Below are 26,347 nucleotides of genomic sequence, written 5' to 3' on the forward strand. Positions count from 1 at the left end.
CTGTCTTCTTGCCTTACGGGAGCCGGAGTACTTCTCTTTACTCGCTTGGCTTGCTGCGAGAAGCAATTAAGTGCCTAAAATGGAGAAACTTAGCGAATCCAAGTACCTTCGTACTACTACAAGGCTCTCTCTTAATCAGGCTTTGGTGGTGGAGGCAGTGCATGAATCGCAGCCTCAAAGGCGTGTTTACGCCGCCCCACCCAAGACTCGAACCTGCATGGTTAATAAGAGCCGTATGTCTTCCCACTAAATTCGTGCTCATACTTTTCCATCCATAATACGCAAGTTCGAACCCAGGCTCCAAACTTATATAAAGTCGACATTCAACATGATGTAAAGCAAGGATCTGCGTTCAGACACGACACTGAAATCTACTGGCCTAGAAGCTGTACAGACACCAAGTTCCGTAAGGAGCAAACGGAGCAAAACCGTCCTCATAGAAATCACGATTTCTACTTGAACATGGAGCTCATACCTTCGAGATACTGCGCCATGGTAGACTGGCAAAAACATGCAGAGTTCCAATTTTGCATGAGCTGCGGATTCTGCATAACATCTACCGATGTCTGGAGACTCGAAAGTGCATTTGAGGACATGTACCAGTCTCAACAGAGACAGCCAAGAGCGGACGATACTTTTGCCCGGGTCGAGATTGTTGCGACACCTACGGATTATCATTACCTCCCGCTGGACCTCGAGCAAGGTCGACAGCTAAGAATCTTGGTATTAGGACCCGGCAGGTTCGAAGACGATCTTCATTGCGATCTTGAACATGCCAATCTGCAGCAAGGTCCGCTTTATGATGCATTGTCATATACTTGGGCCGATCAAACTGGAGATGACACGAGTTCACAGAAAATACGCTGTGGACCAAATGGCAAAGTCATCCGTATCACGAAGAATTGTGAAGCGGCTCTTCGACGTATGCGGAAAGTCGACACAGAGCGGCGCCTCTGGGTTGACTCGATATGCATCAATCAATCAGATTTCCGTGAGAGAAATCACCAGGTTAAAAATATGATTGCCACCTTTCGAAGTGCCCAGCGGGTACTCATTTATCTAGGGGAAGGAGATACCAAGGTTCATCGACTTTTAGAGTACATGTCCATAGACCAAGCTGGGACACTACCTGACTCTTCAGATTTCCTCCTACTATTCCAAAGTCGATGGTTTTATCGAGTCTGGGTTTTGCAAGAAATTGCTGTGGCAAATGAACTTCTGCTCACCTGCGGTTCTTTAACTATTACTTGGAACGACTTTGTAATATATGTCAAGCTCTTTCAAAGACTGGTCAGTGAAAGTGCTCGACAGATATTCCTGCCACCCGTTTTAAACTACGGAATGCAAATACTTAAGTTGAAAGCCGGGCAATTAACTACGGTAAGTTTATTTTCTTAGCATCTTATCGGCGTGTTAAATGACGTGACAGATACTAATTACACTACAACCGCAGAAGTTTGACCTTCTATCGATGTTGCAAATATCACGAAGTTGCGCCTGCAAGGACCCCCGTGACAAAATCTACGCCGTCATGGGTCTCGTACAGGAAGGCTCTACTCCACCCATACCCATTGACTACTCGCCCGGCATATTAGTTGGCTCGGTATATCTTCAAGCGGCAGCGTGGCACATTATAAAGACAGGATCATTGCGAGTTCTCTCTCATGTACATGGCGAATCAAAACTTGATATGGCGTCTTGGGTGCCTGATTGGACGTTGGCGGGATTGAAAATGCTGCCGCCTGTTGTTCCCAAGAGCTCGTCGATTAACTTAACACCAGTAGTGTTGTCCGATGAAGATGCCATCCCTTCTTCGCGGCAGAAGAAGCTAAGAGTTACCGGTAGAAGGCTGGGAAATGTATGGCCAGATGAAACGATTTTCCGAACGTCTCCAGATACAGAGCCAGAACCAGAGCCAGAGCCACGTGCTCTTGACCACACACGACGACAAGATATCTATAAGTATCCAAGCGACCTCCACGACACGCAACACCATCGACGACGTAATGATTTCAAGTCGCTAATCTATCTTGACGATCAGCCGCACCATTGGTTATTCAAACCCTCGCCCGTCATAGGAAATCGATTATGTGTTGGGCGCCAGTCATTTTGGGACAATCTCAGACTCCTCTCAAAGAAACCCCACCAGACCGACTCTCAAGAGCCTCGCAATCAAACTCTCTTGCTCGATATCCCCGCAGCATTTGGAGCTTTCTGCAACAACTGCTGGCGCATGGATTCGATTTTCTGGCAGACGTTAAAAATAGCAAGCCCTGCATTCCGAACTGTTACTCCTAAGGAGCTCGGTTTCGGGGTACGGCAGAGAAATATGGCTTGTATGTGCCTCACTCAGAATGCGAAGAGAAGGAAGGTTATCAGAGAGACCGAAGATTTAAACATGATGCGTTCCCGCACGAACTCGAAGTTACAACCGCTTCCCGAATGTTGGCATTATTGCGAGGAAGAACTCTCATCCTTCCGGCAACACTTCCGCGAGTACGGGCACGGAAGACGCCTCTTTGGCACGGAGTATTCATTAGGCTTTGGGCCGGAAAATATTGAAGAGGGTGATGAAGTGTGGCAGTTGGATGGGGCTGACGTTCTTATGGTGTTGAGGAGCGATCCTACCAAACCTGAGGGAAATTATAAAGTGGTGGGTGAATGCCATCTTCATGCTGCGGAGCGAAGATATGATTGCTGTATTTTGTGCGATGGGCAGATGGAACGACGACCGGTGTTATGGGGGGGCAGTGGGAGAAAGGTTCCCGGATGGGTCTTCGAAACAACCGCTGGGGCTAGGAAAGAGGAGGAGAACCTGAATTCAGGGGAGGGTTCTAGTCAGGTCATTTATATCTGGTAATGGGGTTAATTGGTCCTGCCACACTGTGGCGCAATTGTTAGTTGGCTCAGAATTGATAAAACACCCGCCCCTTCGACTTGCGCTTACTCCCGGCTGGATAAACCCCTCTCCCGGGGGCACATGTGACTGGGAGGGGATCGAAATCGGCTCCAAGGACCCTTGATAAGTTTGATAGGGGAGCGGGAACGGATACCGTCACGGCATCTTAATAGGTTCAAAGAGGTGGCTGTGTTCTAGGTAACAGGCATTAGCGAAATTTTTATAGATAATATAGAAACTATAACCGACTCTTAAGGGGGCCTGAAGAAGATCCCTTAAGCATGGTGTAGCTGAGTCATTAGCGTGCCCAGGGCTCAGGGCTCGGCTCAGGTTAGAGCAGCGGCTACTCAGGTCCAAAGACGGAAGTGGACCTTAGAGAGGTCCAGTTTCGGCATAGATTACATCGGTAATCTCAGACGATAATTCTTTATATTCATTTGAAACCCAGTTAGTCAGCGTCGCCGCTCTGCTCAAGCCCTACTCACCCTCGCCTCACCCACTGCTTAGGTTGCTCAGTCGCGTTCCTGCTCTCTCTTCTAGTAACCAATTATAATTTACTTACCATTTGATTCTGCCGTGCGAAAGTTGTCAACTCTATACGACAACGTTCAAGGGGACGTAGTCGGCTTCCAGGAAACAGGACCCCTCCCCCCCTAGCTTAGGGTGTGGGAACCTTTTTGGGCCCCCCTTGAAAGGACGGATATGTCCCCCACTGCTGCCTATTTCCTCTCTTATAATCTTTTCATGCCTTGATCTTGTGCAGGGGCCCGTTTTTGAACCCCGAAGTAGAGTACGTTATAGCCCTACAGCTACGAGCACACTGGTTTGTAAGAGTAGACCTCGGAGTGACCTTTTAATGTATTATGTTTTAGCGTAGTTCAGGGCGATGTACGTGCATTATTCCTACTACAGGACGGAGTACTCCGTCCTTTTGTACGCAGATTCGGTCTACTAGAAATCAGAGCATGTTAAACTTTCAAACTGAAACCTAGAATACTATAACTTGTAATACAAGAGCTAAGGAGCCGGCGTTCCTCGAGCACCAACGTCTTGGGACTTTATTTGACCATCCACTCAACCAAGAGATTGTAGCCAAGCCGCTGTAGGACCGTGGAAGAAAATGAGGACTGTAGGGCGGTCCAGTCCGGCCAGTCTGAGTATAATAGCCAGTGTAATTTTCAGCTACTCTAAGGTACATCGATAGGAAACTTTCATAACCACAATGATTGCGAATTCGAATGCCTGAGAGTCCTTTAGGAGAAACACTGACCACCGAGAGACTCTTTGGCCTAGCGTGCAATGCAAAATGCTAAAATTCCTTTTGAAAGGTTCCCAAAACCCTAATTGCTATTTCTAAAACAGATTGAGGATTTGAGAGCGAGACTGCAGATACTCGAATTCGAAAACCCCAACGCCGACGCCGTATATGATACACCTTTCTCTGCCTGACGCCCAGAACCCATAACCTCGAGCTCTACTTCTCAGGCGCATCTGGCAATCTCTCAATAATGTATTTGCCTCTCGCTACACTCACCATTGGAACTCCAGGAACCTTCCGCACTCTCCGCTTAAGGTCGCGATCATTTGTCGCTACGATGAAAATTTTGTGCTTTCGTAATTCGATCGATGATACAATCGTCTGCATAAACGCCCTTGTGGTCGCACACCAACCTTTCCCATCGTTCATCTCTTGCAGGGAGTCGAAATAGGTCCTCTGGCTCGATCGACGGGCCTTGCTCACTATTGCTCACCCTGTCCACCGTCGTCTTACTTTTACTCACCTTCTAATAAATTCATCCGTCCCGTCAGCCATGGAGCTTGATATTCTTCCCTTCAGAAACTGTATTCTATGGCGTCCTGATGTTTTTAATGGGCATACCAATGAGTCTGGTTATTTCTTCCCGCAGTCTGGGAAGAGGCTGTTGCCTGAAAACTTGATACTGCTACATTGCAGAGCCTATAACGTGACCGATCACGTAGTTTTCCAAATCAATCAGGACCATTGCTCCTTTAAGATGCTTTTCTATCTAATAGAGGTGGCCAATCTTGCGAGGAAAGGAATATCTTGAAGTACTTTACTCCTCTAAAGTTAGCCATAGATGTGAGCTTCTTTCACTGCCCTTGTATTCGGCTTATTAAGACTTAAAAAGTGTTTACTATTTCGCTCTATGTGCACACAGATATACGAAATTATTGAGAAACTCTAGAGGGTTCTCAACCCCACTCTTAATTGTCTCTTTTATCCTCAAGGCATGGACCGGAAATATTACAAAGCTTCTCACTTGATATGGTTACTTCAAGGCTTTAAAAGTTTATCTTTAAGAGTTTAGACGAACCGGACAAACGGCATGACTCAACTCAGCGATGTACAACATATCGATCGACAATATGACAATTTCTTACGAGTCATTTCTGAGGAGCCTCCGTGAAGGTGGACGCGACGGGAATTGACGACCCAGCTTCCGCATTACGCCAGAGATCGACCAAACTATTCTACAAAGGCTCCCGCAAAGATCGCCGCTTCGAGTTTCCTTTCCTCCCTTTCCTCGCTTCCAAATTTCTTCAGTCTGTTGTGAAAAGTTACGAACAAGACTTCGAAGACGACAGACTTTTAAACTCAAGCAAACCTTTATAATTAGAAGAATTATAAAGCAGACTTTAGAATATTAGAACTTTCTATAAGAATACGTCGTTTTTCTCGATTTCACTTCTTTCTTATACTTTAATTACTTATAAAAAATTAACTATTACTCTTATTATATTACTTTATACTATATATATCCTTATATATACTTAATATACTCGAAAATGTCTCAAGACTCCTTAATCAAGCTTAATATAAGTCAAAATTACCCCGATTTCGAATTAAGACCACTCGATAAGCAAGCTTCTCTTTTTAAGAAAGGCTACTTAAAGAAGATACTAAATCCTATATAAGAGAATATCGAGGATCTCCGTACATATACTATTAAATATATAATTAGAGGGTATTCATAAGTTAATATATTAATTTTTAATAAATTTTTTACTAACTAATCTAATAATAAAACATAGCTTAATTAATAAATATATACTCCTATAAGTAATTATTACTCTTATTTTCGGCATTCCTATAGATTTATAGACCTTAAGAATCTTAAGAATAATAATAATAATAGTAAGTTATTTTATTATTAATTAAAAAGAAATATTTACTAATATATTTAATAGGTAAAAGTAAAGCTTCTAGTTAAGTCTCACAAATAACTATAACTAGCCTTTTTAATAAGTAATTAGGATAACGAGAAGAAAGCTTTACTATTAATTACTTTAAGAGATTATTATTAAATTTTATTATTAATAATAATATCTTTTTTCGGGCTATTACTACTTCAAGCTTTAAAAAGCTAATATCTTATTTAAATTAGTAAGCTTTTATTACCTTATTCTTTATTTATTTATATACTAATATTTAATAGTTAAGTACCTGCTATATACTCGAAGGCTTTTATAGATAAGCTTAAATTATACTATATTAAAAAGAGTTTAAATATTAAAGAAAAATTAAAAGAGAATATTAATTCTCAAGGAACCTTCTCTATTACTTTAGATACTTAGACAGGTATAAATCAAAAGGCCTTTCTTAGAATTATTATATAAGTTTATATATTCTAATAATTATTAAGTAAAATATATACTAATATATTATAGATACTTTATAAATAAGGATTTTAAATTAAAATCTTATTTATTAGCTATAAAAGACTTAAATAATATATACTCCGGTATTTATATATTTTCTATTTTATTAGAAGCTTTAAAATAATATAATATTAAATATAATATTACTAGGTAAGTAATTTTAATTTAATTTAATTATATAATTACTAATATTTTTTTTATTAGTATTACTCAAGATAATACTAGCTCAAATAATACCTTATTAAAGGCTTTTATAAAGCATTATAATAAGGAAGGTATTAAATTTCAAAGAGATATTCCTTATATAGCTTATATATTAAACTTAGTAGTTTAAGATATTTTAAAAGCTCTTATTAAGAATAATTATAATACTTCTTATTCTACGGATTTATACGAGTAAGAAATAGAAGAACTTGAAGATAGAGAAGAAGAAAGAGAAACAGAATAAGTAATAAGTAAGTTCCCTTTATAATTTATAAAAGTTTTATTAATAAATTATAGATTTATTAATTTAGAGAAAGGTTTAAAAAACTATTATAAGTCTTAAATATAATTAAGAAAACCGACGGCTATTAGAAGCTCAAATTAAAGCTTTTAATATAAAAAATACTTGATTTCCTTAACTTAGTAAGTAAGTAATTAATTAATTAATTATTAATTAATACTAATTATTTATAGATTAAAAAACACGGTGGTCTTTGACTTATTATATATTAAAGAACTTTTTATATATATATAAAGCTATTAAAGTAGTTATTAATAGCTCTAATTCAAAGGCTTTTAAAAATAAAAGTCTAGTTTTAACTAATATTAAAATTACTTATTTAAATAATATTTTAAATATAATTTCAATATTTATTAAAGCAATAACTAAATTACAAGCCGAAAACTATCCTACTATATATTATATTATACCTAAAGTATATAAAATATATAATAAATTAGAAAATTTTAAAAAGGAATTTAAAGTAAGTTTTTTCTTAAACTCTTCTTATATTATTAATATTTTTATACTAATATTTAATAGGACAAAGCATTTATAAATACTATAGATAAGGGTATAGCTAAGCTTTAAAAATATTATCCTAAAACAGGCATTTTAGATAATAAAAGTAAAGCTTTATATTTGGCTCTTATTCTTAATCCTCGAATTAAATAAGAAGGATTAACTAGTATTAGCTTATCTAGTAATATATCTTCAAATATATATAATAGATTAAAGACTAATTATAACATATAAGTACTTCCTTTTATTAGCTTTTAGTATTTTAATAACTAATTTTTAAATTTAGATATAAATATAATTATAATATATCTTAAGCTAGATCCAATATTTCGGATATTAGTATAGCTAATTCCGATTCTGATTCCGATTCTAGTAGCTCGGATATATATATTACTAATTCGTCCTCTAAAATAAAGGACGAATTAATAACTTATTTAAAAGAAAAAAGAGAAGATAAAAAAGTAAGTAAAACTTTACTTAAATTCTATTAAATATCTATCCGATATTCTCTTAATATTTTTTAATATATTAGTACTAATATATATATAGACTAAGCCCTTAGACTATTAGAAGTCTAATACCACTAGATTTCCTATATTAGCTTTAATAGCTAGGAAATATTTAGGAATTCCGGCTTCCTCGGTAGCTAGTAAGAGGTTTTTTTCTCAGGGTACTTTTATTATATCTAAACTATATAATAGACTTAATAAGAGTACCTTTGAGATAATATCTTACTTAAAAAGCTGGGGGTTATTTTAAGATAAATTAGAAGAGGCTAAAAAAGAAAAGAAAAAGAGAGAGAAAAAGAAGAAAAACCAAGATTCTGGGGAGGATAATTAGTTTATTATTATAGAAAATTAATATTTAAGTAGCCTTATATAAGCTCTAGCTTAGCTTATATAAGGCTGCTTAATAGGTACCTTAGTTTATTTTTTTTAAATTTAAATATATATCGATTTATAATAATCCCGTAACTTATACGTAACTTATACGTAATTATTTATGGTTATTCATGTTATTCATGAATAATTATTCTATTTTACTCAAGTTTTTTAAGCTACTCGTTACTCATATTTTATTCAAGTTATTCATGAATATTCATGAATAACTTGAATAACTTGAATAATCCTTTAACACACTGGTGATTAAGAAGGCGCAGAAGAGACACATCAAAGTCTTCACGAATTCTTCAAGGGTTCTTTCTATCTAATCTACTAATCAAAAGGTTATGGAAAGGAACAATGTACTCAAAGATCTGTCGCTTGAAAGTTCTGCGGTGGAAAATCATACGGGGGGTTGCCCGACCCCTGATATGTGGGGAAACTTCTCGCGTCTCGCACATTAATTAACCCTAGCACATATGTAAGGGGAAGAAAGATCCTATAACCGTACCCACCTACTCTAGATCGAATTTTTTTGTTTTCAACACCTTAATAACATCGTTTTGGGGAACGTATGCCCCTCGAGGACCAAGCAAATCCGTTCTCGAACTCGGATTGTCAAACTGCCATTGCATAAGGGAGGAATTCCATACTGCATCTCATACATAAGTTTACTCGTTTGACTCAATGGGCTCCCCACTTCTCAATCCCTCCTTCACCTCGTTTTCTCAACCATTTATTCATTTGATCTTCATGACTACCTTAAAACCATCCAGTTCAACCAGTCGAGTCGGTGATAGAACGAGCAATATGCACGAAATGACAGTTTTCGACGAGGAGGGCGGGGCTTCGGAGCAAGGACATACGGAGCAAGAATCCAGATGTCGCAGGGCGAATAGAGTGACGTTCTGGGTGGCTATCGCTAGACCATTTCAACTGGTACATTTTGCTGCCAACTCCATTTGGTAACGAGCTCGTGCTGACATATTACTCAGCTACTATCCTTTCTCATTCTTCGCTTGGCTGGCTATGTGGTGAAGGTTTTCGGAGGAGACTTTATGAGTTTATTCCCATACAGTTCTGTGCGTTGTGACTAATGCCATTCATGAATAGGCTCATACTTTTGGTAAAGCTCCCCTGGCTTACAACTTGGGCCATTGACCTCTCGGATGAGAAAAAGTACACCGAGATGTTCTTCGCAGGAAAGAGCCCTGATAGCTAGGTGATGGCAGGAGCGGATATCAAAGCTGTATGCAAGGACTTCGACTTACCTATGGACTTGATAAAGAAGATCTTCTGGCGCGCAGACACGAACAGAGATAACCGGTGGAATATCGATGAGTTCATTCCCGCAATGCACCGTATAATGCATGAGATTGATGAGAGAGACGGCATGTTAAATTCATCCTACGTATCATGAGCTCGATCAGTTGACACAAAAGCAGAGCTACGCAAGTTTACACCAGCTGCACCAATGTTAACACAACCTGCTTCCACTGAGGCGGGCGAGACCCCACAAGCGGCAATTGCACCTGATGCATCTTCCACCACTCATACTGAGAACTCAACTGCATCACCAGATACTCTGCATAGCACTCAAGATCATCCGATATCAACCCAGCCTGAAGCATCGCCACTTCTTCATCATGCCAAGGTGCTTGAGGCGTTGAGTGAAGTTCCACCTCAAGAGAACACCGCCATAAGTGAACAGCCGAACCCAGGAACTGCGAACGAAATCTCTGGAACAACAGTTGAAGCTCACTACTCGGCAACCGCGTCGGTTCTGACACCCATGCCCGACGCACATGCAGCCTCATCGCCGGACCAGTCAGTTCCTGTCCAGGAAAATTCTTTACATAATGCTACTGTTCACCCTCCAGCTGGGCCTCTTTCTTCCCTTAGCCTGAGGGGAGAAGACAACGGCGAAGAGGGACCAACCTAGCCAATTTTAGAATTATCTTAGATACGTAGTAGGGCTTCTAGCACACAGCTACTACTATCGATCGAAATGTTACACTCGGGAGGTTACTTAGCAAATCACAAATTCAAACATCTTTATAATAACAATATATTATTTCCTTTTAAAACAGTGTATTGTATTAAGGCTACTCTTTTAAAGCAATCTGCAGAAAATAAAAAAATAGTATAGCATTGCACATTTATCCAAGTGGATAAAGTGACTTGGCGAGGGCAGCAGGTAAGCTGGAAATTGTCCCAATGTATTATATCCCATCACATTGCACTAACCGAAATGAAAATAGCCCCAAGAACAGACAATAGAGCAACTTAAATTACTCGAGCGAAGAGACGAAACCACCAAACATACTGAAATGACTACCGCAACTCAAACAGCGTCGTCGGTATCGCATCACGATTCTGAGCAGCCATGGCCTCACCATCCATCATCCCATGAATATAGCACTCTCCGAGGAACTCGTAATGCCACGGGCTATAATAATCCTTCCGCTCTTTCCTCACATACTCCAACAATTCTTCCTTGTTTTTTCGATTCTGCTCCTCCTCCTCCTTGTTCTCAGCTTCCGCTTTTTCTTTTTCCCTCATTTCTTCTTCTTCAAGATCGAGTCCTGGAATAGCAGATTCCATAAGGCCTATTCCAGTTTGTACAGGTGGATCTGTCTCTTTGTCCGTCGTCTGGCGAGAGACTTGCTCCTCGGCTGACGATTTTGCAGATCTTCGGGTGCTAGGTGTCGAAGATCTCGGTCGAGAACGACCGTTTGTCTTTGAACCACCTTCGCCCGGATTGGCCCCCACATGACTTGGATTTGTGGGGTCGGGTTGGCCGGTCTTGGCTGCTTGAAGTTCTTCATTCGTATCACTGATCACCGCTTTGGCACCCACTTGGGCGTCACCTTTGACATCATCCCCTAACTTGGACCCATCCTTCTTGTCTTGAACAAAGCCAACTTGGTTGGCTGGATTGATAACTGCTGAAGGCACTGGCGTTACTGCTACCTTTTGGGACAATTCACCGTTTGTCTTCGCCGGTGCAGACCCTGTAGTCTTGGTGCCAACTACCTCCTTCGGTTTCGGCTTATATTTAGGAAGGGTTCTCTTCCACCGTACGCCATATTTGCGAGCTAGTTCAAATTCGGCCCAGTTTGTAGAAGGTTCTTTCCATTCTGTATCCAGCGTCTTCTTCTCCTTGTATTGCTCGCGTTTTTCAGACTTCCAATGGTTGAATTCCCGATCGAGTGGAATCTTCTTTTTGATTATATCCACCCTCCAGGGGATGAATTGGAGCATCATGTCGCATATGATATTGCTTCTTTCATGGTTGTTGCTCAGGGACGGACCGCCAGTGAGTCCTGTCCTCTGTTTTGACTTCTTGAGGACCCATTGCTTCCACCACTCCTTATCGCTTGCTCGCCAAGGGGCTTTCTCGTCGTCGAGTGCTTGGAGCTTTTCGTACATCTCTAGATCGCCAGAGTGTTCAAGCTTCCCCAGAAACTTCCTCTCTTCTGCTTTCTTTTCCTCCCAAGCTTTCCACCATTCGTCATCATTCTTTAGCTCTAACGGTTTTTTCTTCTTCTCGTCCTTTCCCTTCTCCGATGTACCACCGGAATTCTCGGGCTCATCCTTCTTCTTTTCTGTCGATGGATGGCCCTCTGCCCATTTCTTTTCCCACGCCTTCCACCAATCCTTATCGAGTTGCCGGGCAGCCCATGTCGACCTCCAATTTGTATCTTTCCGCCACTCAGCCTTTTTTTTAGTATCCCAATCTATGTATTCCTGCTTTACCTCTTGCCGCTTCGCTTTGAAGACTCGTACACGCTTCTTGTAATCCTCAAGCTTACGGCAAAATTCCTTCCACCATTGTCGAATATCCTCCACTATCTCAGCATCTATCTCATCTTTCGACCTTTTCTCTTTATTCCTTCGGAGTACAACTGGAACACTGCAGCCATAGAGGATGCAGATCAAATCTCCTTTCTCAACCTTCTTGTCAACCAGTCCGAGTTTCATTGACTTTGTCTTGATCAGAGACCTGTTCCATATAACAGCTTGCACTCGGCGACAAAATTGGGCAACCACCGAACAGCGTTCGTTGTTGATCAAGTCGGTCGTGTTGACAGACCCACTCATTAATCCTCCCTTCAAAAAGGACTCTTGGCATGCACGAGCATAGTAAACCGGCGGATTCCTCCCATCTCGACCACGATCGGCAACCAAAGTACGCCAAAACTCATCGGGTGGCGGTCCTTTTGGTGCCTTGTGCCATCCACCAGCTTTGGCCCATTCTGAAGGAATCGATCCTCCTTGGGAAGAATGATATACGTCAGTGATAGTGTCCAGCTGGAAACCTTTGAGATAAAGGCTATAATGGCCTTGACCCACGTTTGGACGCTTCCTGAATCGTAAGGTCTTCATATCGACCCCTTTCCTCTCGGCAGCGTTGTAGTTTCGCTGGGTTAGAGTGGGAAGTCCCACAAGTGAGTCTGCATTCTTGCGTCCCATCTTCGAACTGTGCATCCCTGGATGAGAATACATGGCATATGAAGCACCAGACAGCCTGGAGATCCAGGAGGGTAAATTAAGAGGCTTTTCTACTCCCTTCTGCTCTGAAGCAGTTCCAGGTTTTTGGTTGCTGCCCGGCTTTTGATCGCCAGTGACCTCTTCGGTGTTGGTGGCTTTCATCTTTCCCTTTGATTTCTTCTTGTGTTTGGATTTCTTCGTTCCAGACAAGCTTGGTCGTTCGGTCCCATTGTCTCCCTCCGGTGCCCAGGGCCTGCAGATTACATCCAGTGCCCGCGTTTTATCTGTTTCTAGCGAACGCTCGATACAGAACTGGACAAAATCTCTGCACACATCGACAAATGGTTTCTCGTACTCGACTTTGTATCGTTTCTTCTCCGTGAAGATTTCGAGAACGTGCTGCGTGTGATCCAGAGCCAGCCTTCCGGTCTCTTCGCTTGCCATGGGAGTCGTGTCTTTCGCGATAGCGAGCAGAGCGTAGATGATATCGTGGTCCATGGAAGCCTCGAATATTGATAGACTTGAGACGAGGTACTCAAGAGTCAGAAGAGGTTGTCCTCGGTGGCCATGCACAACATCAGACACGTCTTCAGCAGTCTTGGGAGATGAGTTTTCAACATCCCCGCCAATCTGCATCCCTTCTTGGTTATCAACCTTGGCCCGTTCTGCAGAAGACGACGCCTCTGCTTGAGCGGTATTTTCGCTCCCTGTGCCCGAGCCAGAATCATCGTCTGAATAAGAGTCGGAATCAGAATAATCCGAGTCCTCTTTGTCAGACTCGCCATCGGAGTCGGAGTCTTCAGCCGTCATTGCGATCGTCTTGTAATCTCGAAACAGTTTCCCGGTCGCGTCAACTAGGAGACTTGCACCAAGTGCAGAGACATATTCGAACCAGCCAGGAACATGATAGTATCTTGGGTCTTTCTTCATCACCTCAGACAGACGATGCGTTGCAGTCTCAACCTCAACGAAAAGTTCTACCGCCACAGCAAACTTGTTCCATGAAATTCTGTCATCGCCACAGTATATCATAGCTTTCCGAGCAAGAGCAATTTCCTGGACCACCCAGCGACGCGAAAACCACGGTCGCTGCATAAGATCGAGTAATGCACCCCATTTCGCACTAGCTTTCTCACTTTTGCACAGGTCGTCGAAGTTTTGAAGCTGGAGCACCTCATTCTTGATGAATTTCAAGGCAGCCTTACTAGAATCATCCCCGACGCCGAGCCAAACGCAAACTTTGTCAGCTTTACCGTATATATCGGACATCATCTCAACCTGGTGATTCTTTTCGAGGAGGTATTCCTGGTTGATGCATATCGCATCAATCCACAGATATCGATTCTTCTGCGGGTATCGCAAAGCTTGTAAAGCGTGAACTAAGTCCTCCGGAACGTATTTGGCGTAGAACTTCTCTCCTTTGCGGATGTTGATATAAGTTGTTGGTTTGGCTCTGCCCCAGCACCACGATACAGCCTCGTATTTTTCCGCTGTAAGCCCTGTTTTCTCCTCGAAATCGGTCACAACCAGCTCACAGTAGATCTCGAGGTTTTTGGTCCTGCTTCCAAAGAGATTGAGGAGCCGGATAGAGCGACGCGGGTTTGTCAGACGCTGGTAAGTCGTGGCCTTGTATCTGTGAGGGGGTTTGTGCTCTCCCTGTCCCGCAGACCAAAAGCTATTCGAGCCGTTTTGGTCTCCTGGACCGGGGGGATCTGACAGTGGTGGAGGCATTGTTGACGATCAACCATGGGGTGGTGGATATGAAACCAAATATATGGAGCGAAAAATGATCTGTAGTGTGGAGCATGAGAAGCTTTCATGACACTTAAGCATTCATTACCAACAAGATTTAAGGAGCAAACCCCGCCTGGGGCCCGAGGGGGGCGCGCAATCCAGCCCACTAATAATAATAGCATTCTGTAATGTTCTCTGCAGGGGCAAGTTTTGGGAAGTGATCGGTGGCCCGTCCCGCTGTCCAGCTAGCAAATGCGGAGCAGGATTGGTTATTCTTTTTCAGCCTCTCCGCCAAGAGATCCAGTAAGCTTCCAAACATCCGGTTCTGTCTCGCACTTCTGCAAGCCATGTCTCCGAAGACTCCAGGATATTCCCGCTTTCCCCTCTTGCGTTTTCATTGCATGCATGATTGCCCAAATCGGATAAGTCATTCATCCACTTCTTCAGCCCCAGCGCTGCAATGGATTTCGAATTTGCAGGGGACCTGTCATTGATATGTCACAGCACGCAGCCTATCGACAGGCGATCTCAAGTTCTGCGGGCAATCTGTCGTGAAAATTTCAAGAGCATGTTTCGTTCGAGGCGTCGAGGATTCAGTGCGTTCCTTTTCCGTCGGTGGTTGTGTTGTCATGCCAGCCACACGACTCACTCCTCCATCTCACTCTTCTATATCTCTTGCTTTTACATGTAGCGACTCATCTTGTTAGGTCGAAATCTTAAACTCGGATCGGAAGTTTGCATTTGAGGTTTTGCGCTTTGACCCGAGAGGTTGAAAGGCTGCCAGAAAATGAGGTGGCACGCCCCCCCCCCCCCCTAATGCCACTTACCCGATTCAGAACTTCAGCTCCCCAAAACTTCCGCCACTATGAGAATAATAACATCCAAAGTTCCCTCGATATCTGAATAGAGGGCAGTTGTAAGAAAGATGTCAAAACGATACCGTATGCCCTTGTCCGAAGGCACTATACCCCATACATATCGTCACCCAGCTATCTGTCCTTTTACGCGTTGCAGGGAGGTGCCAGGATGGCGAGGGATAAGGGGAGGAGAGGAAGGAAGGGAGGGGGTGAGGTGTCACGTTAGGACAGGAAAGGGCATTCTTTAGCTCCTTTTTCCCACAGGGTTTTGGAGCTGTTTACTGAAGCCCAGGGCCTCTTTTGCACGCGTCTTCTTGTTAACAAGAAGTGGATTAGTCAGCGAAAACAGTACTTGAGGTTAGAACTCAAGTAGTCCCCGTATGGGCCTTTTTAGGCCTAGAACAGAATATGAATAAAACAAACAAATAAACAAACAAAGGCACCGGCAGGGATCCTTGTAATTTTAATAGGGAGAAGCGAAAAACAGATACCATTACCCATACCCCCCCTCTTTTACTTTTTAGCGGTTTCGACCACCTCGCCTATTAGGTGGAATTCGACCAGGTTTTTATTATTTCAATTCCATGGTAGCACAAATTTGACCATTTATAATTTTTGCTAATATTTAATTACTATTTTTAAGGCTAATAAGTCTGAGAGAATGCCTGTATGACGCTCCGCTGACCCTCCGGAGGCTACTGCCGTGGGGGCGGGCTTTTTATAGGGCGAGAGGTAGGGCACCCTTTGCAACCGGTAAATACAAAAAACTTTAATAGGTTAGAAAGGGTGGCTGTGTTTTAGACTAACAGGCACCAGCAAGATTTATATTTAAACAACGTAGAAACTGTAACCAATTCTCCAGGGAGCCAGAAGAGGATCCCCCGGAGCATAATCCGGATGACTTATTAGCGCGCTCAGGGCTTAGGGCTCTGCTCAGGCTCTGCTCAGGCATGCTCACCCTCAGCTCAGGTTAAAGCAGCAGCTGCTCACGTCCATAGACTAAAACGGAACCAGCGAATATGAGATTAGAGTCTGACTTTCGTGGATATCTCAGCAACCTTTCAAGTCCGTAATGATTCAACCAGCCTCCCAGTTGTCCGTAATATCGACTCGCCCGAAATTAATTCCCGCGTTGACGTGAGTTCGAGTTTACCTTTCTACTCACCTCGCAAATTCTTACTGAACTCTAACTAACCCTTTCACAGACCAGTACTCCTGGAAAGCTCCTCTGTTCTACGGTTTCCGGCCAGCCCGGGGCCGAGTCACATATGGTTCTGCTTGGCAAGCCGTTGCTGATCTCCGTAACCGCGGCCCTCTTCTTGGCATTGATCCTCACCATTGCGAACGCTTGAACTGCGTTCAAGACCCTGCAATCTATTGTGGGTGCTTTTCTATCCCTGTGTCTATTATTATCTTTGCCAGAAAATCTTAATTGAGCAGCCGCTAACTCTTCCTCCATCTAGGGTGCAACGACGTAAGCTCTCCTTTGCTCGGGACGCATACTGCCCAGCTCTTCTTTCGAGCATGTCTCTGCTCTATCACTTGTCAAAGCCAAACTATAAGTCTTGTCCGTTTTGCTGATAGAATGTTTGAATCTAGAATCGTGTTTATTATGAAAGCTATGCTAGTCACTTGGCAGATTTGGGCCAGGAGATTACTGATGACTGCTACGAATATGTCCCCAGCAATGGACAGTGTACTGGTGGTCAACTTTTCGACTCTGAGAACTTCAATATTATCATCCTATAGCAGAGTTGTTCCAATAGCCGCCGCACTGTCAAGCGAGAGGCAAGGTTTTCCATACCCCCATCTTTTACGTGGTTGAGACACTGATTTCGTCAAGAGTTAATGGCTGATATCGAGCATTGTGATACTGACGTTACACTGATCAATCTCGATGATTTGGCTGCTCGAGCTGAGGTGAGTATCCTCCTTTACAACATCAATCCATCTATGCTCTTGACTGACCTTCCGTTAGGCCGGTAGCCCCGTCGCTCTGCAATGCATCCCAGACCTCGAAGGCTGGGAATACGCTGATTACATGGCCATTATGTGGGGCACCGTCTACCTAGACGGCCTGAACCGCGGCCGTGATGTCGACCCGTGGACCTGCCGCAAGGCTTGGTGCACGGCAAACTCCGGCATTTATGTCTGCAATCCGGTACGCCCCTCCCTTCCTCCATCTTGCTTTTCCAAATTCTCTCTCTTTTTTCCTACTGGAGTTTTGGTCTAACGTTCTGGTGTAATATCATGCCGGTACACTCAAGGTCCAGAGTCGGGACGTCTCCGGCTTGGTTAAGGCTATTGCGAGCAGCTGCAAGGCAGGTGACCTTACCGGTGGACAGGTCTGAGACACCGATAATTATTTCGTTCAGGTTCGTGGCGGTCCTTGTTAGATGATTTGATGTCTTGTCTTGGCTTGTTTCAACTACAGTCACCACCAACTGATATTAGCCGAAACGCGTATTTAAGCGACGCGACGCGATTTCCCCCACCAACCCCCTTACATATATTATCCAAAATGCCACCTTTATGCACTCCTTTACGCTCCATCTCTGGAAATCGCCCTAAGGGGTCAGAGATCTCTCCTTATATACGTGGTCAAGTTATAGGGAAGGCTTCAGAGGGTACAGATCCTACCTCGATTACAAAGGACCTAAAATTGACTCGCAGTACCGTTAATTACACACTTCAGCAAGACGAATTACGTAACGACGGGCACTCCCTACCACGAAAGCCTCGCAAGAAATCATATACCGATGCCAATAAACGTCGAATCCTCCGTTACGTTCGCCTGAACCCAAAGGATACATACCAACAGGTCATTGATCAATTAGAGCTGGGTTATAGGCGTGAAACTATTAAGAAGATCCTCAAGAGGCATGGCATATGTAATTGGAGAGCAAAGAGATACCCGGAGCTTATAGAAGCTCACGCGATGGTACGGCTTGCTTAGTGCCTCGTACGAGAAGGATAGACAGAAGAGAAGTGGGGCTTGGTAGTATGGAGTGACGAGTGTTCTGTAGAGCGGGGGCGGGGTAAAAGGGGGGAATGGTACTTTCGTACACCGGAGCAAAAGTGGTATAAGGAGATGGTTCAAACCTATGGCACGGGCAAGAATATGAAGATCATGGTCTAGGGATGCTTTTGGGACTATGGGAGGTCTAATTACTATATTATGGACCGTGATTTTGAGTCGGCAAAGTATGGGTACTTAGCTAACTCCTACCTGGAGATTTGCGACGCAGAAGTAGCTCCAATTTTCTCACGACTTGACGATGGTTACTTGTTTATACAAGATAATGCTTCTATATACCGGGCATATATAGTTCAGGCTTGGTTTGCACTCCATAGTATTATACAGATAGCAAATTGGCCCGTATACTCCCCTGATCTCAACCTAATTGAGTATATCTGGTGGTACCTGAAAACAAGGACCTATGAGATGTTCCCAGAGGTAGCGGCAGATAAATCAGAGTCAGAGTATGCAAGACAGAGGCTAGAGTCTTGTATTTAAGTGGCGTGGGATATATTAGATAAGGGGTTATTCGATAATTTATATGCAAGTATGCCGGCGAGAATGAAGGCTTGCATTGCGGCCGATGAGTGGCATACTAAATATTAAGATAATTAGACGGATGAAACTATATAATATTTGGGCATATAAAAGAGCGAATCGCGATGATTAAAACGATGCAATTTGCACGTGAATTGCCCTAGTAGTTATTAAGTAATTAAGTAATTAATATGGGGTGGGAATAAGAAGTGTGGTGTGGTGCGGGGTCGTGTCTAATATCAGTTGGCTAGTACTGTACCAGCCTGAGGCTAGGCATACAAAGATAAGTATGTTTGGACATCTCGCATGGATGGAGTTTCTTGCATTGGATGAAGTTTCTTGCATTGGATGGAGTTCTTGCATGCGCTGGGGTTTCATTCTTGGGCGGAAATTCATTGCATGAACTGGCGTGTTTATGCAACTGATAGGGTTTCTTTGACGGGTTGGGCTTTCTACCATTTCCACACCGCGGTTACATTCTAGGACGAACAACTGCAAAACGAATTGGCCATAAATCCGCTATAGCAAAAAAATAAAAGTGAAGCTTTCGACTCTCTAAGTTGGTTTGTTACGGTGGTTTTTGTGAGTGCTCGGTTGTTTACTTCGAGCTCGGTCACGTCAGGGGCTCAAGGGTAAACGTGTCAAGTGAGCATCGCAGAAATTGATCTTCATAGTTAGTATCTTTTACGTTGACCACTTGATCAGGGGATCACGAGGTCTTATTCAGACATTGCAACCCCAAACGCTTCCACATCAGAAAGTGAGTCAAGCCATAGGTTAATAGCACCAAACATACAGGTATATAACCCTAGAGACGAAAATAGAAACTCATCAGCCGCTGGCTCCTGTGGTAATCGAACGCCCAACACCTGCAATGAATCTTGCCCTATCCCAAAACCGTATATACACTCCCAAAAACTGCCAGCATGGATATGATACACATTTCACTTCTCGCCCTCCTTCTCACCCTCTTTCTTCCCCCCAGTCAACCCAGCCAACCACCCCTTCGCTTTATCCAACTTATCCTTAAACCACTCCCAGAAATCCTTCTCATCTTCGGTCATGCTGCTCTCATCAGAGACGACCGGTCTGTCAACGGATGCGTCGTCGGTTGGATTGACGCCGATCATCTGAGGTGGGACTTCGTTTGGGTCTGCGGCTGAGGAGGCCTCGATGGGGGAGATGGAGATTACTCCGTCGACGCCGGCGGAGATGGGAGATGGTGGCGAAGGTGGAGATGGAGGGAGAGGTGAGGAGGGAGGCGAAGGTGGAGTTGGAACGGATACGGGGACGGGATCACTGGGTTCTTCTGGCATTGTTTCTGGGGTGTGGAAACCGATGGGTTGGAGGGGTAAGCGGAGGGTGCCGTTGTTTGGTCTTGGCTCTAGGCCGAGAGAATCACAGAGAATGTTGTAAACTTCGGTGTTTTCTGAACAAACGGTTAGGAAAAGCTCTCAGAGGTTGATTGTTAGACTTACGGAAAGGCTCAACCCGGCTGTTCGGGGGATGGGGGAACGCCGGACCTCTTGCCACAAAGATAGCTCTCATCAATGGATGCTCGTGATCGTATCCATGGAGACCACGAGGATGGTAAATAGTTCCTTTTGCTTTGGCATCGGCGACATCGAAGTCTTTCTTCGTGACGATAGCCCATCCTGTTTTTGGAATCATCCAGAGTGGCGCAATTCGCTCGTTCTTCGAGAAGTGGTATCGCTCTGGCATATTCTTGTCTCGAAGGTAGACCTCAAAGCCTGGGTTCACAGCTGCCTCTGCGGCGAGTGTGTCGTAGAGAGATTGAAGATCGGCAGGGTTCTTGGGCCGCAGGCCAAAAAGTGGCCATCCATCCATATGCTCAATCAAATTGGTGTCGAGAATATCCTCCAGTTGGATCACTCGACTTGTGTCTGTAGTTGCCATGCCGTGGTCCGAGACGACTACCACATTGACAATTTGAGTCAGGTTTCGCTCTTCAAGTCCTTTGAAGACGCCGTCCAGCAGAGCGTCAACACCGGCAATGGTGGCCCTGATCTCGGTGCTGTTCGGACCGTATTTGTGTCCATCAGTGTCGACATTTGGAACGTAAGCAGCAATCAGCTGAGGTCGCATATCTCCCACTTCCGCCAGCTTGTTTTCTTGGCCCGGCTTATCGAGCAATTCGAGGATACGCGTGACTTTGTTCGGCAGAGGTTCTTTGCCGTTGTAACTGTCAATGAACGCAGGTTCAACACCCATGATGTGTGCTTCGCTGCCGGGCCACATATGAATAGCACTCCGAATGCCTTGGGTCTCCGCCGTCACCCATATTGGCTCGCCGCCCCACCATTTCGGGTCCATCGAATTCGGATGGGTGTAGAAGAATTCCTCCTGTAGTTCTTCGTCCCAAAAAGTATTCCCAACTACGCCATGGGATTCCGGGTATAGTCCAGTTGAAATAGTATGATGATTCGGAAATGTGACGGAAGGGAAGCTTGGAAGCATATATACTGGCGAAACGCCTTCAGCAATGAATGCGTTCAATCTCGGCGTGATGCCCCTGTTCAGAAAATCTGCTCTGAACCCATCCAAACTTATCAATATCGTCGTTGGCGCAAACAGTGCCGTCCCATTGCTCATCATAGTTTGCTGTTTGATAGCGACCCTTTTCCGGTTGAGCGACAGCTTCCAGGAAAGAAGCACCAGTATCGAGAACCCCACGGCAATCAAGACGTGTATGAAGCACCATCTCCTCCACCTTCGTCTCCGTGCCGCCTTGTCATCGTGTAATCCCTTCAATCCGCGTCGATCGAGTTCGTCACTACCTTCAGTCTCACTGCTAGATCCCGTCGAGCTCCCATCCTTCATCCCACCCTCCTCCATCTCATACATCAAATGTCCATCCTCTCCAATCGACGCCTCACTCACCAACCTCTCTTTCCTCTGCCTCCTCCTATCCCTCCTTCTCTTCCTCTTCTCCCTTATCCCACTCCCCATCCCCTCCGTCCCTAATTCCACAGATCCAGATCCAGACCCTATGCTCAAATCTGTCGTGCTCTTCGCAAACAACTTCTTCAATGGTGCCGCAACATTAGCCAACGCGCTGCCCCGTCTCCCCCGCCCCCGACTCTCCTCGAGCAGCCTATCCCTCTCCTCCTCCTCTAGCAACACATTCCGATCATGCGCCCTGATATCGGCGCTCGTGCGCGCGCCCATCAGCACCTCGTCGTCCTCGCTATCGGTGTCCTGGTCGCTGCGTTCGCTGTGGATGCTCGACGCATCGTCGTCGTAGTGCGTTGGGGAAAGGAGGGAGACATCGCGGCTCGGGTGTGCCATGGCGAAGGAACGCTGGTCGTTATCTCATTGGATTTGATGGCATGCTCTCACGATTTCACAGTGAGGTTTGAGTCGACGTTGTCCTCGAGGAGTCGGCGTCTCGCTTACTGTGTCAGATTACTGTACGAAAGGGGGTTGCAAGAAGTCTAGAGCACCCCCCTGCAAGGCGGTGAGCTTAGTGCCGCGCTGTCCTAGCACCTTCTCTTCCTCAACACCATTTATTCTACAGCTTCCAGAGCTCTCTACTCTCTACTCTATAGGTTAATCACTAAGAGATAAATGAGGTGGAGTAGGAGCTATTGGATTGAAGTTTGGAGTTAGAGTTTGGGAAGGTGGGGAAGGAATTTTTGAAATGCGAGAGGCAATTGAGAGGACCTTCTCAAAAGATCACGATTACATTTACGCTTAAACGATTAGAAGGGTTCACCCACCAACCGCCCACACCCCCATTCCGCCCAACCAAAAAATCGATTTTTCTCACACCGTTTATAATACTAATAATTAACCAAAATTGATAAAAATTGATTTCTGTTATTTACTAATACTATCTCTCTTCATTATAAGAATTTTTATAAGAGGACTTATTTTAATTATTCTTTAATATCACTTCAAAATTCTTAAAATATAAATAAGAACTTAGTTTTATAAGTAATATTAATAATAAATTTTGCTTAAAAAAATAAAATTATCATTAAAGAGTATATTTATTGACTAAAACTTAACAAAGTATAAAATTATATTAATAATTAATAAATTAATATTAAAGTTGAATTTTGGCTTGGGCGGAATGGGGGTGTGGGCGGTTGGTGGGTGAACCCTTCTATCCGATTACCTTTTTTGTTTTTGGGCATTGCGGGCAGGATGGAGAGTACGACGGCTTCATACTTGAACAGATCCCTTACAATCTCCTTCATTTCTTTCTCTGCCTCTTTTGTGCTGATCACTCTCCTATTCTCCACATATCGCAACACTGCCCCAACTGGAGCCATTGCCACAACTCTGCTTGGGAGCTGGACAGGTTTGGGCTTGGGGTTCCAGAGATCATCATGGTCAATAAGCCTGGCCGCCTCAACTTAAGAGCTAAAAATTATCGCCCTTCGGCTCATCCAGATCACCTAAGACTGAGTAGTTCCTAAGCAGTCCCCACTCAACTAATCAAGGGACATATCAGCTTAGATTCCGTAGATCACCACACTGAAATTATGGAGGCGAGGAAGGGACGAATACCCATAGACTCAGGATTAATTTTCCCTTTCGCTACTTCCGTTTTAGTCTGCGGACGTGAGCAACTGCTGCTTTAACATGAGCCGAGGCTGAGCATGCCGGAGCAGAGCCTGAGCAGAGCCTGAGCACCCTGAGCACGCCCTGAGTCAGCCTGCGCACCATAATTGTGGAACCCATTTTGGCCTCCCGTATGCCCCGGCTATAGTTTCCTTACCGAATTTTGCCCGGGAATCCGTTTTTGCTCCCTCGCAGGAATTCTGCCGGAGCAGATTTTGGATCCTTTTTATTAAATAGCATATGAACAAACTTGACATCGGCTTTATAAGCGGTTCCAGCGCTGGGGAAGACTCTAATTGCCATTGGTCGCAGATTCTCGTACCGGGGGAGCTGAAGAGCAACCCATCCGCCAAGACAGCTTCAAGGCAGTGGCTTGATCTTGGGAGGTATGCGAGAGAGGTGCCTTCTCGATAATCGAAATCAGATATTAACCAGAACAAATAACGAAGCTAAGGTTCGCTAATTAACCAGATTAATTATCCTAGGAAAGGCGAAGGTAATAAGCTTTGAGGACATCGAGATGGTACGAGCCGCGCATACTGCGAAAGATGTTATTAAGGGCAAGGGAAAACGTGGTCGGAAGCGTAAGAGTGCTACGCTAGAGCCAGAAGTGGCACGTACTGCGAAAGAGACCATCAAGGGCAGGGGAAAACGTGATCGGAAGCATAAAATTGCTACGCAAGAGGCAGAGAAACCAGAGCCAGAAATGGCACGGATAATCAATGCGCCAGTGCTATGGAGGGCACCAGTTACGCGAATAATATGAGACTATTATAACGAAAGAATAGAGAATCATTTCTCATTTCCTTTGGTTCGGATTTAGTTTTTGGAGGCAAGAAATCGGATACAATTAATTATCGTAGCATTCTCGGCATAATAGAAGAAGATAGAGTTATGGTTCGCCTGCAAGTTATTAGCAAGCAGTCTTTGTGTTGAGGCCAAACTCTTAACTCAAATCTTTGACACCAGTTCGTAGCTGCGTCTCGAGAAGTATTCCACCTCTGCCAGTTAACAGCGCTATGGGCAGGACCAAGTAGCCTACCCCGGCCACAGCTCTTCCGAAGCATTCGAGCGTGAGACAGGGTACTCCATTCCAACTCACATAAGCCACTTCCGAGCTTCCCCAGAATGCCCACAACCAACCCCTTTATCGTGGCTACAGACCCTCGACATACAGAGAAATGACCTGCAGAACCCAGCAGCGGCCGACCCCATTGCCTGGACACAAGAATAACAATTCACACATATCACAGAGTCTCGTAACACCACTCCGACATAACAAGCCCCAACGTCCTCTACAGGCATTAATATTAATCCCCTCTCCGTGACTGCCATTTCCTGTTGTGTTTCTGCAGATGAGGTCGACGAGTTCGTAGGAGCAGGTTCTAAGATAATTTGAGCTACTCGTTCGGCCGGGCTCACCTGGTTCTCGCTTAGCACGCTTACCAGGTGAGGGAGGGCAATACGTAAAAACCAGCAATACGCAAATTTTTCCCTATATATATAGAACCATAGAGTTTTAGCCTACTATAACCCCTATTTTCCCCATAAATCATGATTAGTAGCCTTCATTTTCTAATTAATTACGTCCCAGTAATTAGCTTCAAACCTTCGCATTATTTTTTTGTACTTATTTCTCCAAGGCTTACTTAGCCTAGCATGCCTCATATTAACCACCCGAGCTTTATTCTTATTATCTGCCTTAATATCCTTTCTTCCTTGCTCTATAGTAATCTTCCCATATTTCTGAATAATCTTACTAGCTCCTTCTTTCCTAGTTAAACGCTCCTTCTCCGCAAGGCCCAGATCTAGTACCCTTTGTCTAGCGAGAGCACTAGCTAAAATTGACCTCTCTAATGCCGCTTCTACCTTCTCTTGTATATATAAAACCGAAGGAGTAATAGGTATACCATTTATTAATTATATCATATGATTTTTGATATAATTAACGCCTCGTTTTCGCGTATATAATATTAATGGCGTAGGCTAATCTGCCCAGTCTTCGTGGGTAGGAGTGCGGGGTGGCGGGGTAGCAAAACCAGGAGAAGAAGGTAAAATTAGTAAAGAGTGCTATAGAGGAGGAGTTAGAGTTCGCGGACGCTTTAAAAGCTCTTTATACTCCTTTATTTTCTGTAGAACTCTGAGCGGATTAAGGGGTATTAATCCAGTTTTCTCAAAGGAAGAGATTATAATACGCCGGCTCTTAAAAACCCTATCCCAAAACCTCTAGAAAATCGCAAAAAAGTCTGTCTTATTAAACTCCTCCGTACTATTAAAAATCTCTTAACAAAGCTCTTTTTGAAACCAGTATTTTAAAGATTGGAAGACAATAACGTCAAGTGGTTAAAGGAGGTGAGTTGTGTATATAGGTAATCTGAATGGTCGAATGCGATTTTCCCAGCAGAGGTATAAAAATTCGTCAGATAAATAAGAACCATGCCTATCGAAAATCAAGATCCTATAGGCACCCGTTCGTAAAGAAGGACAGTGCTTAATAAAGTACTTGAGATATTATAAACCCAGGCGATTATTTATAAAACCAGTAAGAGAGCATACAAATTCGATACCGCCGTTAAGTATCCGTGGAAAATATCCGCAAAGATAATATATTTCCTTGAAAATAATATATACAGGAATCTTCCTTCTACC

At 43.8% G+C, this 26,347-nt stretch overlaps 6 protein-coding genes across 6 annotated transcripts; 2 read left to right on the forward strand and 4 right to left on the reverse strand.

Annotated features, from left to right (window-relative positions):
* Positions 1-456: 456 nt before the first annotated feature.
* K444DRAFT_478993 (HET-domain-containing protein) lies at positions 457-2,710 on the forward strand (the record flags this gene model as incomplete). The annotated part of the gene is made up of 2 exons (XM_024872964.1): positions 457-1,380; positions 1,454-2,710. Coding segments are annotated over 2 exons (2,181 nt in total), but the record flags the coding sequence as incomplete, so codon positions are not given.
* A 1,663-nt stretch (positions 2,711-4,373) lies between these two features.
* On the reverse strand, positions 4,374-4,544 carry K444DRAFT_523125 (Fcf1-domain-containing protein; the record flags this gene model as incomplete). The annotated part of the gene is made up of 1 exon (XM_024874261.1): positions 4,374-4,544. One exon carries the CDS (start codon positions 4,542-4,544, stop codon positions 4,374-4,376), a length of 171 nt encoding a protein of 56 aa, XP_024740112.1.
* Positions 4,545-9,941: 5,397 nt separating this feature from the next.
* K444DRAFT_626948 (uncharacterized protein) lies at positions 9,942-10,409 on the forward strand (the record flags this gene model as incomplete). Its single annotated transcript, XM_024882740.1, has 1 exon — positions 9,942-10,409. One exon carries the CDS (start codon positions 9,942-9,944, stop codon positions 10,407-10,409), a length of 468 nt encoding a protein of 155 aa, XP_024740113.1.
* Positions 10,410-10,575: 166 nt separating this feature from the next.
* K444DRAFT_610057 (uncharacterized protein) lies at positions 10,576-13,533 on the reverse strand. The gene has a single exon (XM_024879674.1). It carries the CDS (start codon positions 13,457-13,459, stop codon positions 10,802-10,804), a length of 2,658 nt encoding a protein of 885 aa, XP_024740114.1. The 5' UTR covers positions 13,460-13,533; the 3' UTR covers positions 10,576-10,801.
* Positions 13,534-19,844: 6,311 nt separating this feature from the next.
* On the reverse strand, positions 19,845-22,515 carry K444DRAFT_584875 (nucleotide pyrophosphatase family protein). The gene is made up of 2 exons (XM_024877891.1): positions 20,587-22,515; positions 19,845-20,537 (listed from the first exon to the last, which is right to left on the reverse strand). The coding sequence occupies exons 1-2, from the start codon at positions 22,415-22,417 to the stop codon at positions 20,053-20,055; spliced, it is 2,316 nt and encodes a 771-aa protein (XP_024740115.1). The 5' UTR covers positions 22,418-22,515; the 3' UTR covers positions 19,845-20,052.
* A 2,758-nt stretch (positions 22,516-25,273) lies between these two features.
* On the reverse strand, positions 25,274-25,495 carry K444DRAFT_523553 (uncharacterized protein; the record flags this gene model as incomplete). The annotated part of the gene is made up of 1 exon (XM_024874296.1): positions 25,274-25,495. A coding segment is annotated over one exon (222 nt), but the record flags the coding sequence as incomplete, so codon positions are not given.
* Between the last annotated feature and the right edge of the window lie 852 nt (positions 25,496-26,347).

The sequence above is a fragment of the Hyaloscypha bicolor genome (genome assembly GCF_002865645.1).
Source record: "Hyaloscypha bicolor E unplaced genomic scaffold K444scaffold_52, whole genome shotgun sequence".
NCBI lineage: Eukaryota > Fungi > Ascomycota > Leotiomycetes > Helotiales > Hyaloscyphaceae > Hyaloscypha > Hyaloscypha bicolor.

What these genes read in the sequence shown, in the direction of transcription:
- K444DRAFT_610057 (XM_024879674.1), bottom strand. Translation starts at nt 13,459, where the DNA reads ATGGACCACGATATCATCTACGCTCTGCTCGCTATCGCGAAAGACACG.
- K444DRAFT_584875 (XM_024877891.1), bottom strand. Translation starts at nt 22,417, where the DNA reads ATGGCACACCCGAGCCGCGATGTCTCCCTCCTTTCCCCAACGCACTAC. An exon ending in CAGCCGGGTTGAGCCTTTCC is followed by an intron (nt 20,538 to 20,586) that starts GTAAGTCTAACA and finishes CCGTTTGTTCAG; the next exon opens with AAAACACCGAAGTTTACAAC.